At 46.4% G+C, this 14,427-nt stretch overlaps 1 protein-coding gene across 1 annotated transcript in view; it reads left to right on the top strand.

Moving 5' to 3' along the window:
- Positions 1-14,427, top strand: part of Galnt14 (polypeptide N-acetylgalactosaminyltransferase 14) — a 226,050-nt gene that overhangs the window by 177,946 nt on the left and 33,677 nt on the right. Inside the window, exons 7-9 of the mRNA XM_021186338.1 lie at positions 8,791-8,878; positions 9,688-9,772; positions 12,264-12,367. Coding sequence (XP_021041997.1) covers positions 8,791-8,878; positions 9,688-9,772; positions 12,264-12,367 — 277 coding nt within the window. The remainder of the gene's footprint in view (positions 1-8,790; positions 8,879-9,687; positions 9,773-12,263; positions 12,368-14,427) is intronic.

The raw sequence follows: 14,427 nt of genomic DNA, 5'->3' as shown, positions 1-14,427 counted from the left end.
CAGGTGCTGAGAATGGAAGATCCTTTCAGCTCACCCTTGAATTACTCTGAGATTCTGTATGCTGCTTTCTCTGTGCTTCAGCCACCAATCTACAAAGCAAAGCATGTGTTTATTCTTCTCCTCATTACTTTGTCCTCTCGGAGAAGCCCGCCCGTTCTTCTGGCTCACTATAGAGCACATTGTCAGTGATGGACGCTGGTGTTACATGAACCTCCTAAACCACTGCCTTGCACAGTGTGGGAAGTGGAGTCAGACATTGGTAACATACCTATTTCACAGATGAGAAAAGAGTGTCCCGACTGTTAGGTGACATGATTTAATATCCTTTAGGGATGGCATCTCAGGCAGCAGCCAAGCAACCCATGGCCTGGGGTAGGCTGGTTTCCTGCTCTTCTTCGTTACCACTCACCTCCTGCCTGCATAAGAACACTGCTGAAAGGGGAGAAGAGCCCAGTGGGCAAACTGCTCAAAAGAGAACTAGGGAGGCCTTGCCACTTGTCCATTGGATGGAGGACCCTCAGCAGGTTGACCAAGTTCTCACACATGGGGCTAGTTGTCAACACCCACTAGGGACTATTCTTGATGAATAGTCCCTACTGGGTGTTAGTCCCTTAGCATTGTTCAGAACAAACATTTTTTTTTCTCCATATAAATCAGGCAGAAGGATCTGAGCAGGGAAATGTTTACACAAGCAACCCATTTGACTGAGGGTTTCCTTGGCATCGAAGACCCTTCCAGAAACCTTCCTACCCTCTGTATTCTCATCCCAGCATCTCCAGGCTCCCCCGGCTTCTGTGCTGACACTGATGGGCTGTTCTCAATCCTGCCATCTCATTGCCAGTGTCCTATCTGTGTGTGTGTGTGTGTGTGTGTGTGTAGTGGGGAGGGGGCGTTGTATGTGTACATGGTGTGTACACACCCCAGTGCACACGGTAGCCAAGGACCAATATGGAATGTGTTTCCTCTTTTGCTTCCTACATTCAGACACGATCTCTTACTGAACCTGAAGCTCATTGGTTTGACCAGGTTGACTGGGGAATGTGACAAGCTTCAGGAATATTCCTGTTGCTATTACTCTTACCACATGCATACACCACACTGGTACTAGAGTTCCAGGCAAGTGCTGCCTTGCTTAGCCTTTTATACGGATCCTGGGGATCCAAATTCACATCATTGGGCTTGTACAGCACATACTTTACTAGGTACTTTACTGACTGACCCATTGCCCATCCTCAGCCCCAGCCCCAGCCCCAGCCCCAGCCCCAGTCCCAGTCCCAGCCAGAGCCCCACCTTTGACCCAATCCTTCTTGTCCCTGGTCATCTTATTCTCCTTCCCACAAATCCTCCTCCTCCTCAAGATGCTGTCAAAGTCTTCCCACCTGAATACTCATCCAGAAGGGCTCCAAGGAACCTTTGCCTACGTTGTCCTCCATTTCCTCTTCCCAGTTTAGCTCTTAGTGTTCACTCCACAGTTGCCAAGTGCAGTTGGGAACTAGTCCCCTCCCTATCACCACCTTACCTGGTGTAGATGGGCTCTCGTTGCTTGAAAGCTGTTCTTAGAAGCCCGGCATATTGAGGTGGTGGCGTGTTGGAATTAGTAGAGAAGTAGATGCACCGCTTACCCCTTAGCTAATTAGCTGGTATCGATTGATGCCTATTTGGGAAAGAGTCTCAAACAGGCTATATGAAAGATATTCACTGATACTTAGTAGGTCTGACATGGTTCCAGCATACTCGTGCTGTGCTGGTTGAGAAAGAACTAACACATACTAGGTGACCATGAGTAGAAGTGCTTTGACAGAGGTTCTCAACCTGTGAGCCAAGACCCTCTTGAGTGGCATTTGAATGACTCTTCACAGGGGCCACCTAAGACTGGCAGAAAACACAGATAATTATTCTATGATTCATAACTGTAGCAAAATTACAATTATGAAGTGGTAACAAAAATAAGTTTATGCTTGGGAGTCACTGCACAGCGTTAGGAACTGTTCTAAAGTGTCACAGCCTTGAAAGTTGAGAGCTACTGGGCTATGAAACTCTGACATTAGGAAAGTTCTTCACGAGAAGGAAACACAGGGAAGCTTCGCAGAACGCTCAGATGCTGAACGGCCCCCTCCAGGGGGAACCTTTACATCCCTAGGAAGGTCTTGGTGCCTGTGAGTTACTCAGGAGCCAAGGACTAGTAAAATCAACCTCCTGCTAGCCGGTATGCAGAGTCAAGAAGAAACTAAAGTATGCAAACAGGGTCTGAAGGCCAAGGCTGAAAAACTACAAGGAAGGTGAAGAGCAGAGGGCACGGACACTAACTTTGGTGAAGAAGTTGAAATGAGAGGCTATGTTCCCCCATGTCAGCCAAGGTCATACCAAAGAGAAGTAGACTTAAAGCCCAGGGTGTGGTACTGTGGAAACTCTGTGGCCCAGGAAGTGAAGATGGGGAAGAAGAGGCCTGGACCCCTTGTTTTCCATCACAAAAGTGTCCCACAGTTACTGCAGACATTCGGGGAAATATGGAACACTAAAATGAAAACTAATCAAGCAGACTTCTGTCACGCAAAGACATCCGCAGCCTCATTTCTTCCCACTTAGGATCATTTTCTCTTCAGAGAAGCATCTTTTAGTGTAGTTGTAATCACCCTGTATTTACCCAGCCTTGTATTCTGCTCTGCCCCCCCCCTTACCCATAAGCACTTTCATTTACTCTCTAATTTAACCCTAGCCAGAATAGCAGATGCATTGTGTGTGTGCATGCACATACAGGTGAGAGACATGTAACCAAACTGACCATCTTAACCGTCTCAAACTGCAGTTTGAAGATTGTACAACTCTCACTATGGTCTAATTATAAAGCGTTCGCCGCACTTCAGAGGAAAACTCCACATCTGTTAACTGCCACTTCTTACTTCCTCCTCCTTGCCTCTGTAGCCACTCGTCTGCTTTGTCCCCTAGGGACCTGGGGACCTGCCTGCTCTGTGCATTTCATAAAATTAGAATCATAGGAGACGGCCTTTTGAGCCTGACTTATCTTACCCAACATATATTTGAGCTACACACACACTGTAGCATGCCAATATTCCTCTCATGGCCAAATAATTATTCTAGAGTATGTCCTCATCCACATGTGGATACCAACAGTAATGCTGCTATAGCCACTCATGTGTAAGTTTTTATTTGTGTGTCTGTTTTAGTGCTTATGGGATATATCCTAAGGACCCAGATGGCTGGAATTAGATGTTTCTTGTAGAGGGGTCCCCAAGATGATTGTACTTAAAGAATTCTTTTCTAGTTTTGTTGATCTTTGACAATTTCATACATTTATACACCAAATTTTGGGGCATCTCTCGTGACTCTCTTTCATCCCTACCTCTCCCTACTAAAATCTTTCTTTCAATCCTCTCCTCTTGTTCTCTCTCTCTCTCTCTCTCTCTCTCTCTCTCTCTCTCTCTCTCTCTCTCTCTCTCCCACTTTCTCTCATCCTCTCTCTCATATTCTCTCTCTCCCATATTCTTTCTCATATTTCTCTATCATATTCTCTCTCTCCCATATTCTATCTCATATTTCTCTCTCATATTCTCTCTCTCCCCCATATTCTCTCTCCCCCATATTCATTCTCTCTCTCCCACTCTCTCTCATATTCTCTCTCTCACATATTCTTTCTCATATTTCTCTCTCATATTCTAATCTCATATTTCTCTCTCATATTCTCTCCCCCCCCATACTCTCTCTCTCTCTCTGCCTCTCTCTCTGTCTCTCTCTCTGTCTCTGTCTCTCTGTCTCTGTCTCTCTGTCTCTGTCTCTCTCTCTCTCTAGAATCTCATTGTGTACCTCTTGCTACTCTGGAACTCCCTATGTAGATCAGGCAGGCCCTGAGATCTGCCTCCTGAGTGCCAGAATTACAGGCTGCACCCACACACCTGGTGTGTGTGTGTGTGTGTGTGTGCCTTTTTTGCTTGCTGTATTTAACTAAGGTTGCTTGTATGAGTATGAGTGGGGGATTAGTTACTGAAACGTAGGAACTTACCAGTGGCTACACTGCTGGGGAAAATGAATTTCAGCCCCCCACCGCCCCCACCCCAGCACTCATTAGCTGCCTGCAGACTAACAGTGAGAGGCGGCACCTCATGAGCTTCTCTTCCACACATGATAAAAACAGAGGTGCGCCCAATCTCATGGGCATCTTTAGTAGATAACCAGTCTTGGGGAGATTTAAGAAAGTTCAGCCTTCATGAGTCTGAAGCCCTTTCTACCCCAATGGCTCCAAGTCCATATGGAAGAATTCCCTGAGAGATACTCATTTCTCTGTCTGCAACCAGCCTTGCCTACAGGCTAGCAGGCGTCTTTGCTTTCTCAAAGGGCAGTTGACTTCCTGCAGCCAAACACTCCTCTGGGAGTCATTTGGCCCCATGATGGAGCTGAGCTCCTTGGTCCCTAACACCTTCTGAGCTCAACCTTTCACAGTGAGATTAGTGAGACAGGCGGCAGGATCAGCCTAGAGGGCCCTCTGCAGGCTGCTAAGATTCCCTTGAAAGCCCTGCCTCTTGATGCTATAGGACAGGGCAGGCCCTGGGACAGCCCCACCGATAGGGAATGGGTAAGCATTCCAGCTGTGTTTCTGGGTTTCTTTGTATAGCCTTGTCTCCACATAGAACGTGATTTGGTCTTGTGGGTGGAAAATGGAAAAACTTTAAGCTGTAATTGGAGATTGAGATTTTCAAAAATAGAGCAAAATAAGAAAGAAGCTAGGCTTGGGCTCCCCTCTGCCATCCTCAGCTGTAGCAACTCCCTAATTTCCCTCCTCTTCCCCCTAATTACTTGATTCTAGAAACACTCACCAAGTTGGTTTCTGGGGGGGGGGGGTGAGCGCATTTTAACGTAAGCTTCTTTCTTCTGTCTCCTACCCTATGTATTTCCTTGATGGGAAGGAGATTTCAAGAATTCTCAATCCTTTCAACGTTCAGCAAATGCATATAAATAATAGTTTATGTATCCATCAACACCTTTGCATATGTTTTCCTCTCTTGCTTCCTTACTCGAGCTCTATTAAAAAGGCAGGATCATTTTACAAATAATAGCAACTTGCCTTCGCTTCACAGATTTACAAACAAAATCCCACAGAATGTGCCAATCTATTAAAATCATCCACATTTCTACATGACCGAACCCAAATAGAAATCCAGATATTTTGTCAACAAATGCATCCCCACCCCACCCCTGGTAGCACCTCGGTAATGAACCCCCACTCCCAGCTTCTTGAAAATGAATGATTTGGATGTAAAATGATCCTCCACCCTCTGCCAACTTATGTATTTGAATATTTGGTCCCTAGCTGGTGGCACTGATGTAGAAGGTTATGGAGCTAGTGGGAGGAGACCTCTAGCAGGAGGAAGTGGGTTTCTGAGGGTGAGTCTTAAGGGCTGTAGCCTTCCCCTCTTCTTATTAATCTCTCTTTACTGTCTGATCTAAGGAGATATAAGCAAGCAGCCTCACACTCCAGCTTCTACAAGAGCTCCTGGTTCTGTGCCGTGCCTTCCCTGCTGCACAGAGCCCAAAGAGATCCTTCCTTTCAGTTGCTTCTTGTCAAGTATTTGGTCATAGGAGGAAAACTTAACTAATACATTACACCTCCCCCAGGCCAGGCGAAAGACCCCCTAGACTATTTCTAGACCCTGAATCTAATCACTCTACAATCCATTCATCTTTCCTCAACTGTGGCGTCTCCTTACTCATCTTTATCTCACGACAACTCCTATACCAGGGGAAGACTCAGGAGTGCTGGTGACAGCATGACAGAGTGCTTCTAGAAGTTTCTGATCGCCCATTCACAGCATGTAGGAGAGTGTTCATTTCCTGACAGGGGAGTCTGTCCCAGCTGTGGAGAAGGACCCCTGCAGAGGCTGAGGCTAAAGGCTCTAGACTTGGTTTTTTCATTTTGATTTTTAAATAAGGAAGAGAGTTTCATTTCCACTAAAACAAAACAGAATTATAGACTAAGAGTTCTCAAGACCATTCTTGGGCTCAATGCAAGGATTTACAAGTCAGCAAAGCTTACCTACTTTGTGTTTGTCATTGATTACAGTAAAAGGAAGCAGGTTACCAGCAGCAGGAAGAAGGGCCCTGTGGAAAGTTCCATCATGATTATTTAGCTCTCCTCTCCCAGAAGGGTTGCAGAGACAGTGTTTGCTTCTTCTGGAAGAACTGTATGACAGACAGCCCATGGTTGGGGGGTGGGGGTGGCGCGGGCAATGTGACAACCAGAGAAGCTCACCTACACATTGGTATCCAGCGCTCTAACTGGCCTTCAGTCGCCTATATGAGCCTGAACCTTCATGGTCACCATGTGGCTACAGAGACCAAGTTGGTACTTCCTGGGACAAACCCCTTCCATACACCACACTGATAGCTCAGAGTATCTAGTGTGACCCAAGACTCCCAGGTAAATGATGACTGTCTGCTAGACAGGATGTTTCAAGGGCTTAAAGGTTATCTCTAGCAGCTGGGCATGGACTAGACATGCCTCTGAAGGTGTTTAAAATCCTTTACTGTGCATGGGTCACTGAAGGAATCTGTGCAGCTGCAGAAGTCCCTGAACACAGGAGGGAAAGAGAGAATGAAGGCTTTGTCAGACTTGCAGAATATGTCTCTGAACCTTTGGTTTTATTATAAAAATAAAATGATATGAGTATGACACTCAGACACACATCAGTGGCTGGAGGGTAGCCCCCAAAGAGAGCATGGCACCCAGGCAGGTGCAGTGCTGACAGCTGACAATTTCAGAACGTCCCTGCAGCAGAAGTGGTACCTTGGCACCAAGCACCCCTTGCCACCTGGGCCGATTGGTTTTGTGCAGCACCTTGTTACTGTCAGCGTGAGTTGGATGTGGGAGGCTCGGGGCCAAATTAAGTCTGTGAACTTAGAATCAAGTGCTCAGTGATTCTTGAGTTTAAAATAGGAAGACAGCCTCATTTGCAGGGGAAAAATTGAACCTGGAAACTAAAAGGCTTCAAGGAGAAGCAGAAGTTCCTGAAGCCTGAGATAGCCCAAGGATGGTGGGTATATAGGATAGCTTCCTTGAGATGAGCTAGCCTCTATAGGCCACTTGACACTAAATGTGAGATCCAAGAGTCATCATGTTCCCAGATCATTTATACCACGGTTGGGCTGAAAGCCCGGTTGTATACTCCCCTATAATGGACAAATAATTGGTTTTATATCCCCCACGAACTGAGGATGTAGGCTTGGTTATTTTGAAAATATGATTCTTTAGATATTAATTTATCTTTAGTTATGGGTATGTGTGCATCTGAATGTATGTGTACATACACATGTGTGCAGGTACCCATTGCCCATGAAGGCCAGAGGCATCAGATCCTCTGGAGCCAGGGTTATAGGTGTTTATAAGTCTGCTGATGTGGATACTGGGAATGGAACCCAAGTCCTCTGGGTAGAGCAGGGAGCACTATTAATCACTGAGCCATCTCTCTGACCCTCTCACCTGATGACTTCCATAGCTACAGACTGAGGAAGGGCTAAGTGATGAAATTGCAAAGCAAAATGCATGACTTCTTTTTAAAACTGACACAATAGTTCTACGTATTCACGGGGTACTAAGGTATGGGGTACTGGACAACATTTCCATATCTGTATACAAGAGGTAGTGATCAAATTAGGCTAATTAGCATTTCTGTCACCTTAAACACTGATCATTTCTTTGTGTTGAGAATATTCAAAATCTTTTCTTTAACATTTTGAAATATATAATAAATTATTAAAATCTCTATCTTCTCTGCTGTGCTGGAGAACTGTATGACTTATGCCTCCCTTCACTGAATTTTGGTGCATGCTATCAATTATCTCTATGTGATCCTGCCCCACTACCCTTCCCAGCCTCTGGTGATGCCTGTTCTGCTCAAAAATTGCCTCACGTTCGCACTCATACGTGGAAGCAGGCTTGGATGGCCTCAGAGTCAGTGTTTAGAAAGTACCTTATGTTAGTGGTGATTAAAGTACTGTGCAATTGAGTAGCATGGTCAGATTGGCAGAGCAAAAAGAGCATAGGCAGCCATACACAGAAGGAAAGGAAACAGAGATGAGGAGGGCTTAGAGGTCCATTGCAGTTCTCTATGCAAGAGTCAGTGTGGACTCAGGAGAATTAAAGTAGTGGTTCTGGAACTGTGGGTCTCAGCTCCTTTGGTGGGGGGCGGATTGCATATCAGATATCCTGCATATCAGCTAGTTACATTATAATTCATAGGAGTAGCAACATTACAGTTATGAAGTAGCAATGAAAATAATTTTATGGCCAGGGTCACCACAACATGAAGAACTGTATTAAAAGGTTGCAGCATTAGGAAGGGCAAGAGACACTGCTTTAGAGTCAGAACCAGGACCTGGTCTGGTTGATGGACAGGGTAAATCTTGAGTGCTAGGGGAAGAGGATATGGGATAGCCATTAATAGAAACCAAAACATGAAGGAAGGAGTGTTGAAGAACTGAATGAATGTGTACATGGGAGTAGCCTGTGGCGTACTGAGCTGATCCGAAGGCTGGAATTCAGAGCTGGAAATATAGCTATGTACCTTACTGTAGGGAACTGCTATTCATTAGCTTGGCTAAGAACCACAGGCCTCAGGTGAAAGAATTTGGGAGCCCAGGTTCCCTTTGGAGATGGCTGGACTTGCCTCATATGACTACAGAGTAGGGTCACTAGTTGATCACACCCCCAGCTTCCCAAGTTCCCTGACTCCCAGTCAGCAGGTCCTCCCTGAAAACTGAATGCAGGTTTTTGTTTTGCAGGACTACACAAGGGTTGTGTGTCCTGTGATTGATATCATTAACTTGGATACCTTCAACTATATTGAGTCTGCCTCAGAGCTCAGAGGGGGTGAGTGAGCTAATATTTTTCCTTCCTCCCCTACCTCCATCACCACCTCTTCTTCCCCTTCCCCCCTTCTCTTGTTTCTCCTTTTTTGCTTTCTCAGTCTTTCTCTTCCTGATCTTACCCTCATTCCTTTTCCTCCTCTTCTTCCATCATCTCATCTCAAAGTGGGAAACATGAAGGAAGACCTCCTGGTTGTCTGGCATGTCCAGGTCTTCATCTTGTAATAAAATTCAGTTCAGCTTGGCCTTTTCTCTTGGGAGGGTGAGGGAAATGATGTAGATATAAGCCAGACACCCAGCCTCCAGAACTCTAGCTTTAACCTGGGACTTGCCTCTAGACATGAGGATGTAGGGGAAGTAAGAAGTCCTGGGTTATGTTGGTCTGGCATCTTGGCATTTCACCACCCTCTACCAGAGATGCTCCTCCCCTGCTCTCTGCCTAGAGCACAGTTCACTTCCACCCAATACTAACTTTGAGGTGGTTTGTACCCAAACCCTCAGTTATTCCTTCCTAAGACATAGACTTATAACTTTTGTCCCATAACTGCCCATTGTTCTCACCTTTGTGCCTGTACCTTTTATCCTTTGCCCTTGATTCCTTAACTCTACCTAGCAGAGAGCTTCAGAGAAACTCCATAGGCTAGAGTGGGAGAAGGGAATTCAGAAGTAACTTTGGTGACCCTGCTGTGGTCAGACCAGAGGGGGACTTACTGTCCCTGGGACCAGTTTCCGCAGGAACTGGAGAAGGTGTGGGATAAGGGAGCTCTGGGTATTCTGAGAAGCTGGATCTAATGGCTCAATGCTGTGCTTTAGGCTTTGACTGGAGCCTGCACTTCCAGTGGGAGCAGCTCTCCCTGGAGCAGAAAGCTTTGCGCCTAGACCCCACTGAGCCCATCCGGTGAGTAAAAAGGCCATTGCAGGAGGGGTGGGCAGGTTCAGCTCCACTTGATCCTACTGCACCATGGTTCAGAAAGGTCCATGCTGGGTGTTTGTTCAGAAGAGTGGAAAAGCAGGAACAAAAGCCTGGGCCAGAGAATCTCTGCTCTGTTTCTAGAAGGTTTCTATCTGCACACAAACTTCTGGGTAAGGAATTGGGTCCTTTGGAGACCTGTGGCAAGGAGAGATAACCAACACTTCACCTTCACACATGACATGGTGGCTTTTAAGACTCCTTGTGGCTAACATGTAAAAGAGTCCAAGAGCATCACATTTGGGTCTCTGGTAAGGGAAGAAATTTACCCTAGGGCCCATGGGTCCAAGGTCTTGGTTGCCAGGATCCAGCTCAGAGAGGGTGGGTTTGTGGAGGCTATACACTCTGTAACTGTAAACTGGTATGAGGGCATGACCAGCACAGTGTATTAACACATCCATGCTTGTCCTATTTAAAATGGTGGCTTGAAGTGAGCCAGCTGGCCATGTGGTAAATGGCTCTGCCACGCTTTCTTTTTTTCAGTTCCATGATCACCTGGGACAGCAAGCTTTCTTCCTGGAATTCATAGCCATTGGAGAGGTTTTGGCTTAGAATAAAACATAGTTTCTATCCTGCAGAGGAGCCTGCGGTCTCAGCATTGAGATATGATATTATACTTGATGTTATACTTGAGACTGGTTAGCAAGCTCATCTGAGGCCTCTTGGGAACCTCCAGACTCAAGCAGTTCTGCCTCAGAGAACAGCAGAGGGAATCTGGATTGGTTAAATAACCACAGACAAGGCCAGTAGACTGGAATTTCTCCATCCAGTCACTTAGGAATGCTCAAGATTATTCAAGAACGCCTGTGTCTCTGAGCCCTCCCTCATTATAGCTGTTTGATTATTCATTGAATTGACTTATGTTGAACTGAAGATTAGAGGGGTATCAGAGAGCCCAATGATGGTAGACTAGACAAGTGGGAGGAGACTCAGCGCTCAGCTATGAAGTGAGACTTGTGTCTCATGTGTCCACTAGCTCTTCTTCCAGTTTCCAACCTGCAGGATCTGGAGTGAATCCAGGAGGGAGAGTAGAACCGGATAACACTTAGGACACTGTCCGTTATCTCTGAAGGGAAAGGAGCTGCCTGCCACCAGGCTGAGCACTGGGCTCTTCTATGTCAGTCCATGGAACAGGTTTTGGGTGTGGAAAGAAGGTAGCCTGTGCAGGTACTTCAGAAGAGAGGATCAAAGCACGGGCAAAGACGTTACTACCTGGGTTCTCCCATCTATACAAAGAAAATGTCTTGGGACTGGTCCTTATGTATGTGGCTTATCAGGGAGGTGGTGTTTCCAGGATTAGAGCAGTCTTCCAGGAGCAGCAAGTAGTCCTAGCAAAGGCAAACTCAACCTTCTGACCTGCCCTCTAGGTTGGCTGTGGAGACAAAACTCCCTTTGCTCTCTGGGCACACTAAAGCAGGAAACATGACCCTGGGTGTTCATAGCCATTAATTTTCCTGACACCTGTCGTCGTTCTTAGAGAATTACCTGGTCAGCTCTGCTCTTCCTGTCTACCTGCCTCTTGAACATTTTCTCTTTCTCAGCAGCTTCTCTGGCATCTCTTTGAACAAACAAGAGGCACAGTAGGTTAAAGGAGGCACCACACACACACACAGAGACATACACACACAGAGACACACACACACAAGAAGGTGTATTAGTTTGCTGTAGCTATAGCAACCAATACCCAAACTGCTTAAATGGCAGAAACAGATGCCATGGTTTAGAAGCAGATGTGGCATCCCCAGATGGGGATGATCCCTCTGATGACTGCCCAGGCCTCTTTGCTCTTTACAGATTGCCAACTCCTCTCCAGTTCCCACACACTCCTCTTGGCATATTTGCATTTGCATGCCAAACTCCCTCTTTATAAGAACCCCAGTCACATTGGCCTACCCTAATTACCAGTTTAACTTGGTTACCTCTTTATAGAAGTAATCTCCTGTCTCCAAATAAGGTCACATTCTGAGATACTGGGAATTAGGATTTCAGTTACACTTTTATTTTTGGATAGGGGGAGGGAATTCAAGATACAGCCAAAAGGTCAAGACACAGATCAGAGAAGTGAGCCCAGGTCAGGACCCGGGTGTGCTGTTCATGGCCCTTCTCTGCCTGGACAGTGGCCTAACAGCTCTGCTCCAAGAGCCTCACTGAGCAGAACTGGAGGAGGAGGGGCAGGGGGAGCTCCTTGGAGGGGTGTTGATCAGTGATGTTTCCTGACTGCAAGGTCAAGGAATTGTCAAGCAGAGGACAGACCTCTGCAGCAGATCCTTGTTTTAGATAGCCTAAAAATATACTGGCTCTTCTGAAAAGGGCCAGAAATCAGGAGAAAATTGCCTTGAGTTCTGGATTCCCAGAACCACAGACTTTGAGTTTACCTCCTCAGATGCTCCTCAACCTTATCTTCCTTCCAAACACACAGGACTCCAATCATAGCCGGAGGGCTCTTCGTGATCGACAAAGCCTGGTTCGATTACCTGGGTAAATATGACGTCGACATGGACATCTGGGGTGGGGAGAACTTTGGTAAGTTTCTATTTCATATCTCATGACCTATATAAGTTCAGTATAGCCTGAGGATTCTGTGTCCTTAGCCTGGCAGGGGGGCATCTGGGAAATCTGAGTCACCCCCTTAGGGAACAGCCTGGTTAGGGTCCCAGAACAGTGACTGTAGGAAGGTGGTCATAGCAAGAGAATTTCTCCATGGTAAATATAGACACCAAGCACCAGGGAAACCTGTCCAAGCAGGTTCTTAAGGGAGAAAGTGAGATGTGAAATCCAAGAGAACCAAGATGAATGCCAAATTCGTGGGACCAGATGCAGGTTTGAACTTAGGAATCTGGAATTGAAGAAGACTGAGAAGAGAAAAAGTGCAGCAGAGGGATGAGAGAGCAATCCCTTCTGATAGTCGTGCTGGATTAATCAGCACAAAAACCAAGAGATAATTTACCCTCGCCTTTCAGTGGGATGGGATCCAGGGAGGGAGAGAGGCTGGCTTGTAGGTGGCCTGCACTAGCCACAGTGTCAGCTATATTTGCAGCTACAGGGAAAACATCTCAGATGGAACAGCCATTTTATCCTTCTACTAATGCTAAGTTATTCCCTGCCCATCTATGGGAAAATGTAGCTTTGATGTAACAACCTTACTTTTTGGGGTTCTGTGACTATTTTAAGGTAACTGACAATGGCAGTACGCCATGGGCACGTGAGTTTCTCCCTAGGAAGTGAGACCTGAGAGGGACGAAGTAGCAAGCAGGACCAGAAATGGCATGTGGTGGGCTTTGTCCTGAATATCTCCATCTCTCAGTGTACCTGGGGCCTTAATTATGCAGGAGGCCCACAGTGATGACTGGTTGAGCAAACCAATCAGAAAAAATGGAAGAGAGGGAATCATTATGTATGGAGTGCTTCTCCTCTGTGCTAGCCCTGGGAGGTGTGCGAGCATGGGCCTGGGGAACAGTACACAGGCCAGAAAAGTGATCCGAGGGCTCCTCCTGGCACTGAGCTGCCTGGCATCAGCCACTGCCTTTGTTGTCTTCTGCCCATTGCCCTCGGGGTGTTTTATGGCTTTCTTTCTCAGTCACTAAGAATTATTTCTCAGAAATTTATGGCTTTGGCCTAACCCGTAGCATCTGTTCTCCCAACCTGGGCAATACAGGGGAGAAATCTATCAGGAAATTGGTCTCTTGCCAAGTGGGGTCAGACTGGAAGCACAGTAAACAAATCTCGATCTCCAGTCCCTAGCCCATAAGCCAACAAGGATGGAATGTAACAGGAATTGTGGATGTGCTGGCATAGGGTTCAAGGCTAAGTCTGCCTACACTAGCCTAGGGGAAGCTGGATATCCCAGCACTCCTTACTGAGACGTTCCAGCCCTCCCTCCCAGCAGCAAAGAAGTGTTCCCTGTAGCCCTCTGATAGACAACAGTGTTCCAGTCTCTGCCCTAAAGCCACTCATAATGATTCAGAAATTTTCACTGTCCAACATATTCTGGGTTAAGAGTTTTTGTGAAATTGTTAGAAAATCCTTCTAAGTTACAGTTCAGCTCTCTCCAGTTTGTCTCCTGGGGTTCTTCCTGTCCTCTTGAACTGAACAAGGTGAGGATGATCCCTCTTGGATGCAGCAGTCGCATTTGGATGCAGGTAGCACTGTCATTTGCAGGATGGCACATTCCGGTCTGACTTACCAGCACCCTTCCTTTCGAGCCATGTTAACACACAGCTGCTCAAATCAAGATGCAATCTCATCGAGCCAGCTCCTGAGTCGTTTGGTATTACTGAGGGCTGATTTGAATAAAGCAGTTGGGAAATGGTCCCTGTAAGGTGTGGGAAAGACATTTATAATCCATCACAAAATCTTTGAGACCAGAGAACCACTGTAGACAGCCACCACAGCAATCACTATTTCCCCGCACCCTAACATTCTATTCTGCTATAGTCAGCCAATAGCACTTTGGAAGCCTCTTTTGGATTCTTTTACCCTCTTTTCTTTTTTATTTTCTCTCCCTTCCTTCCTTCCTTCCTTCCTTCCTTCCTTCCTTCCTTCCTTCCTTCCTTCCTTCCTTCCTTCCTCCCTCCCTCCCTCCC

Source organism: Mus caroli, chromosome 17, assembly GCF_900094665.2.
Source record: "Mus caroli chromosome 17, CAROLI_EIJ_v1.1, whole genome shotgun sequence".
In the NCBI taxonomy this organism is placed as follows: Eukaryota; Metazoa; Chordata; class Mammalia; order Rodentia; family Muridae; genus Mus; species Mus caroli.
The sequence above is the reverse complement of the archived record's forward strand: the minus strand, read 5'-3'. Positions and strand labels throughout refer to the sequence as shown.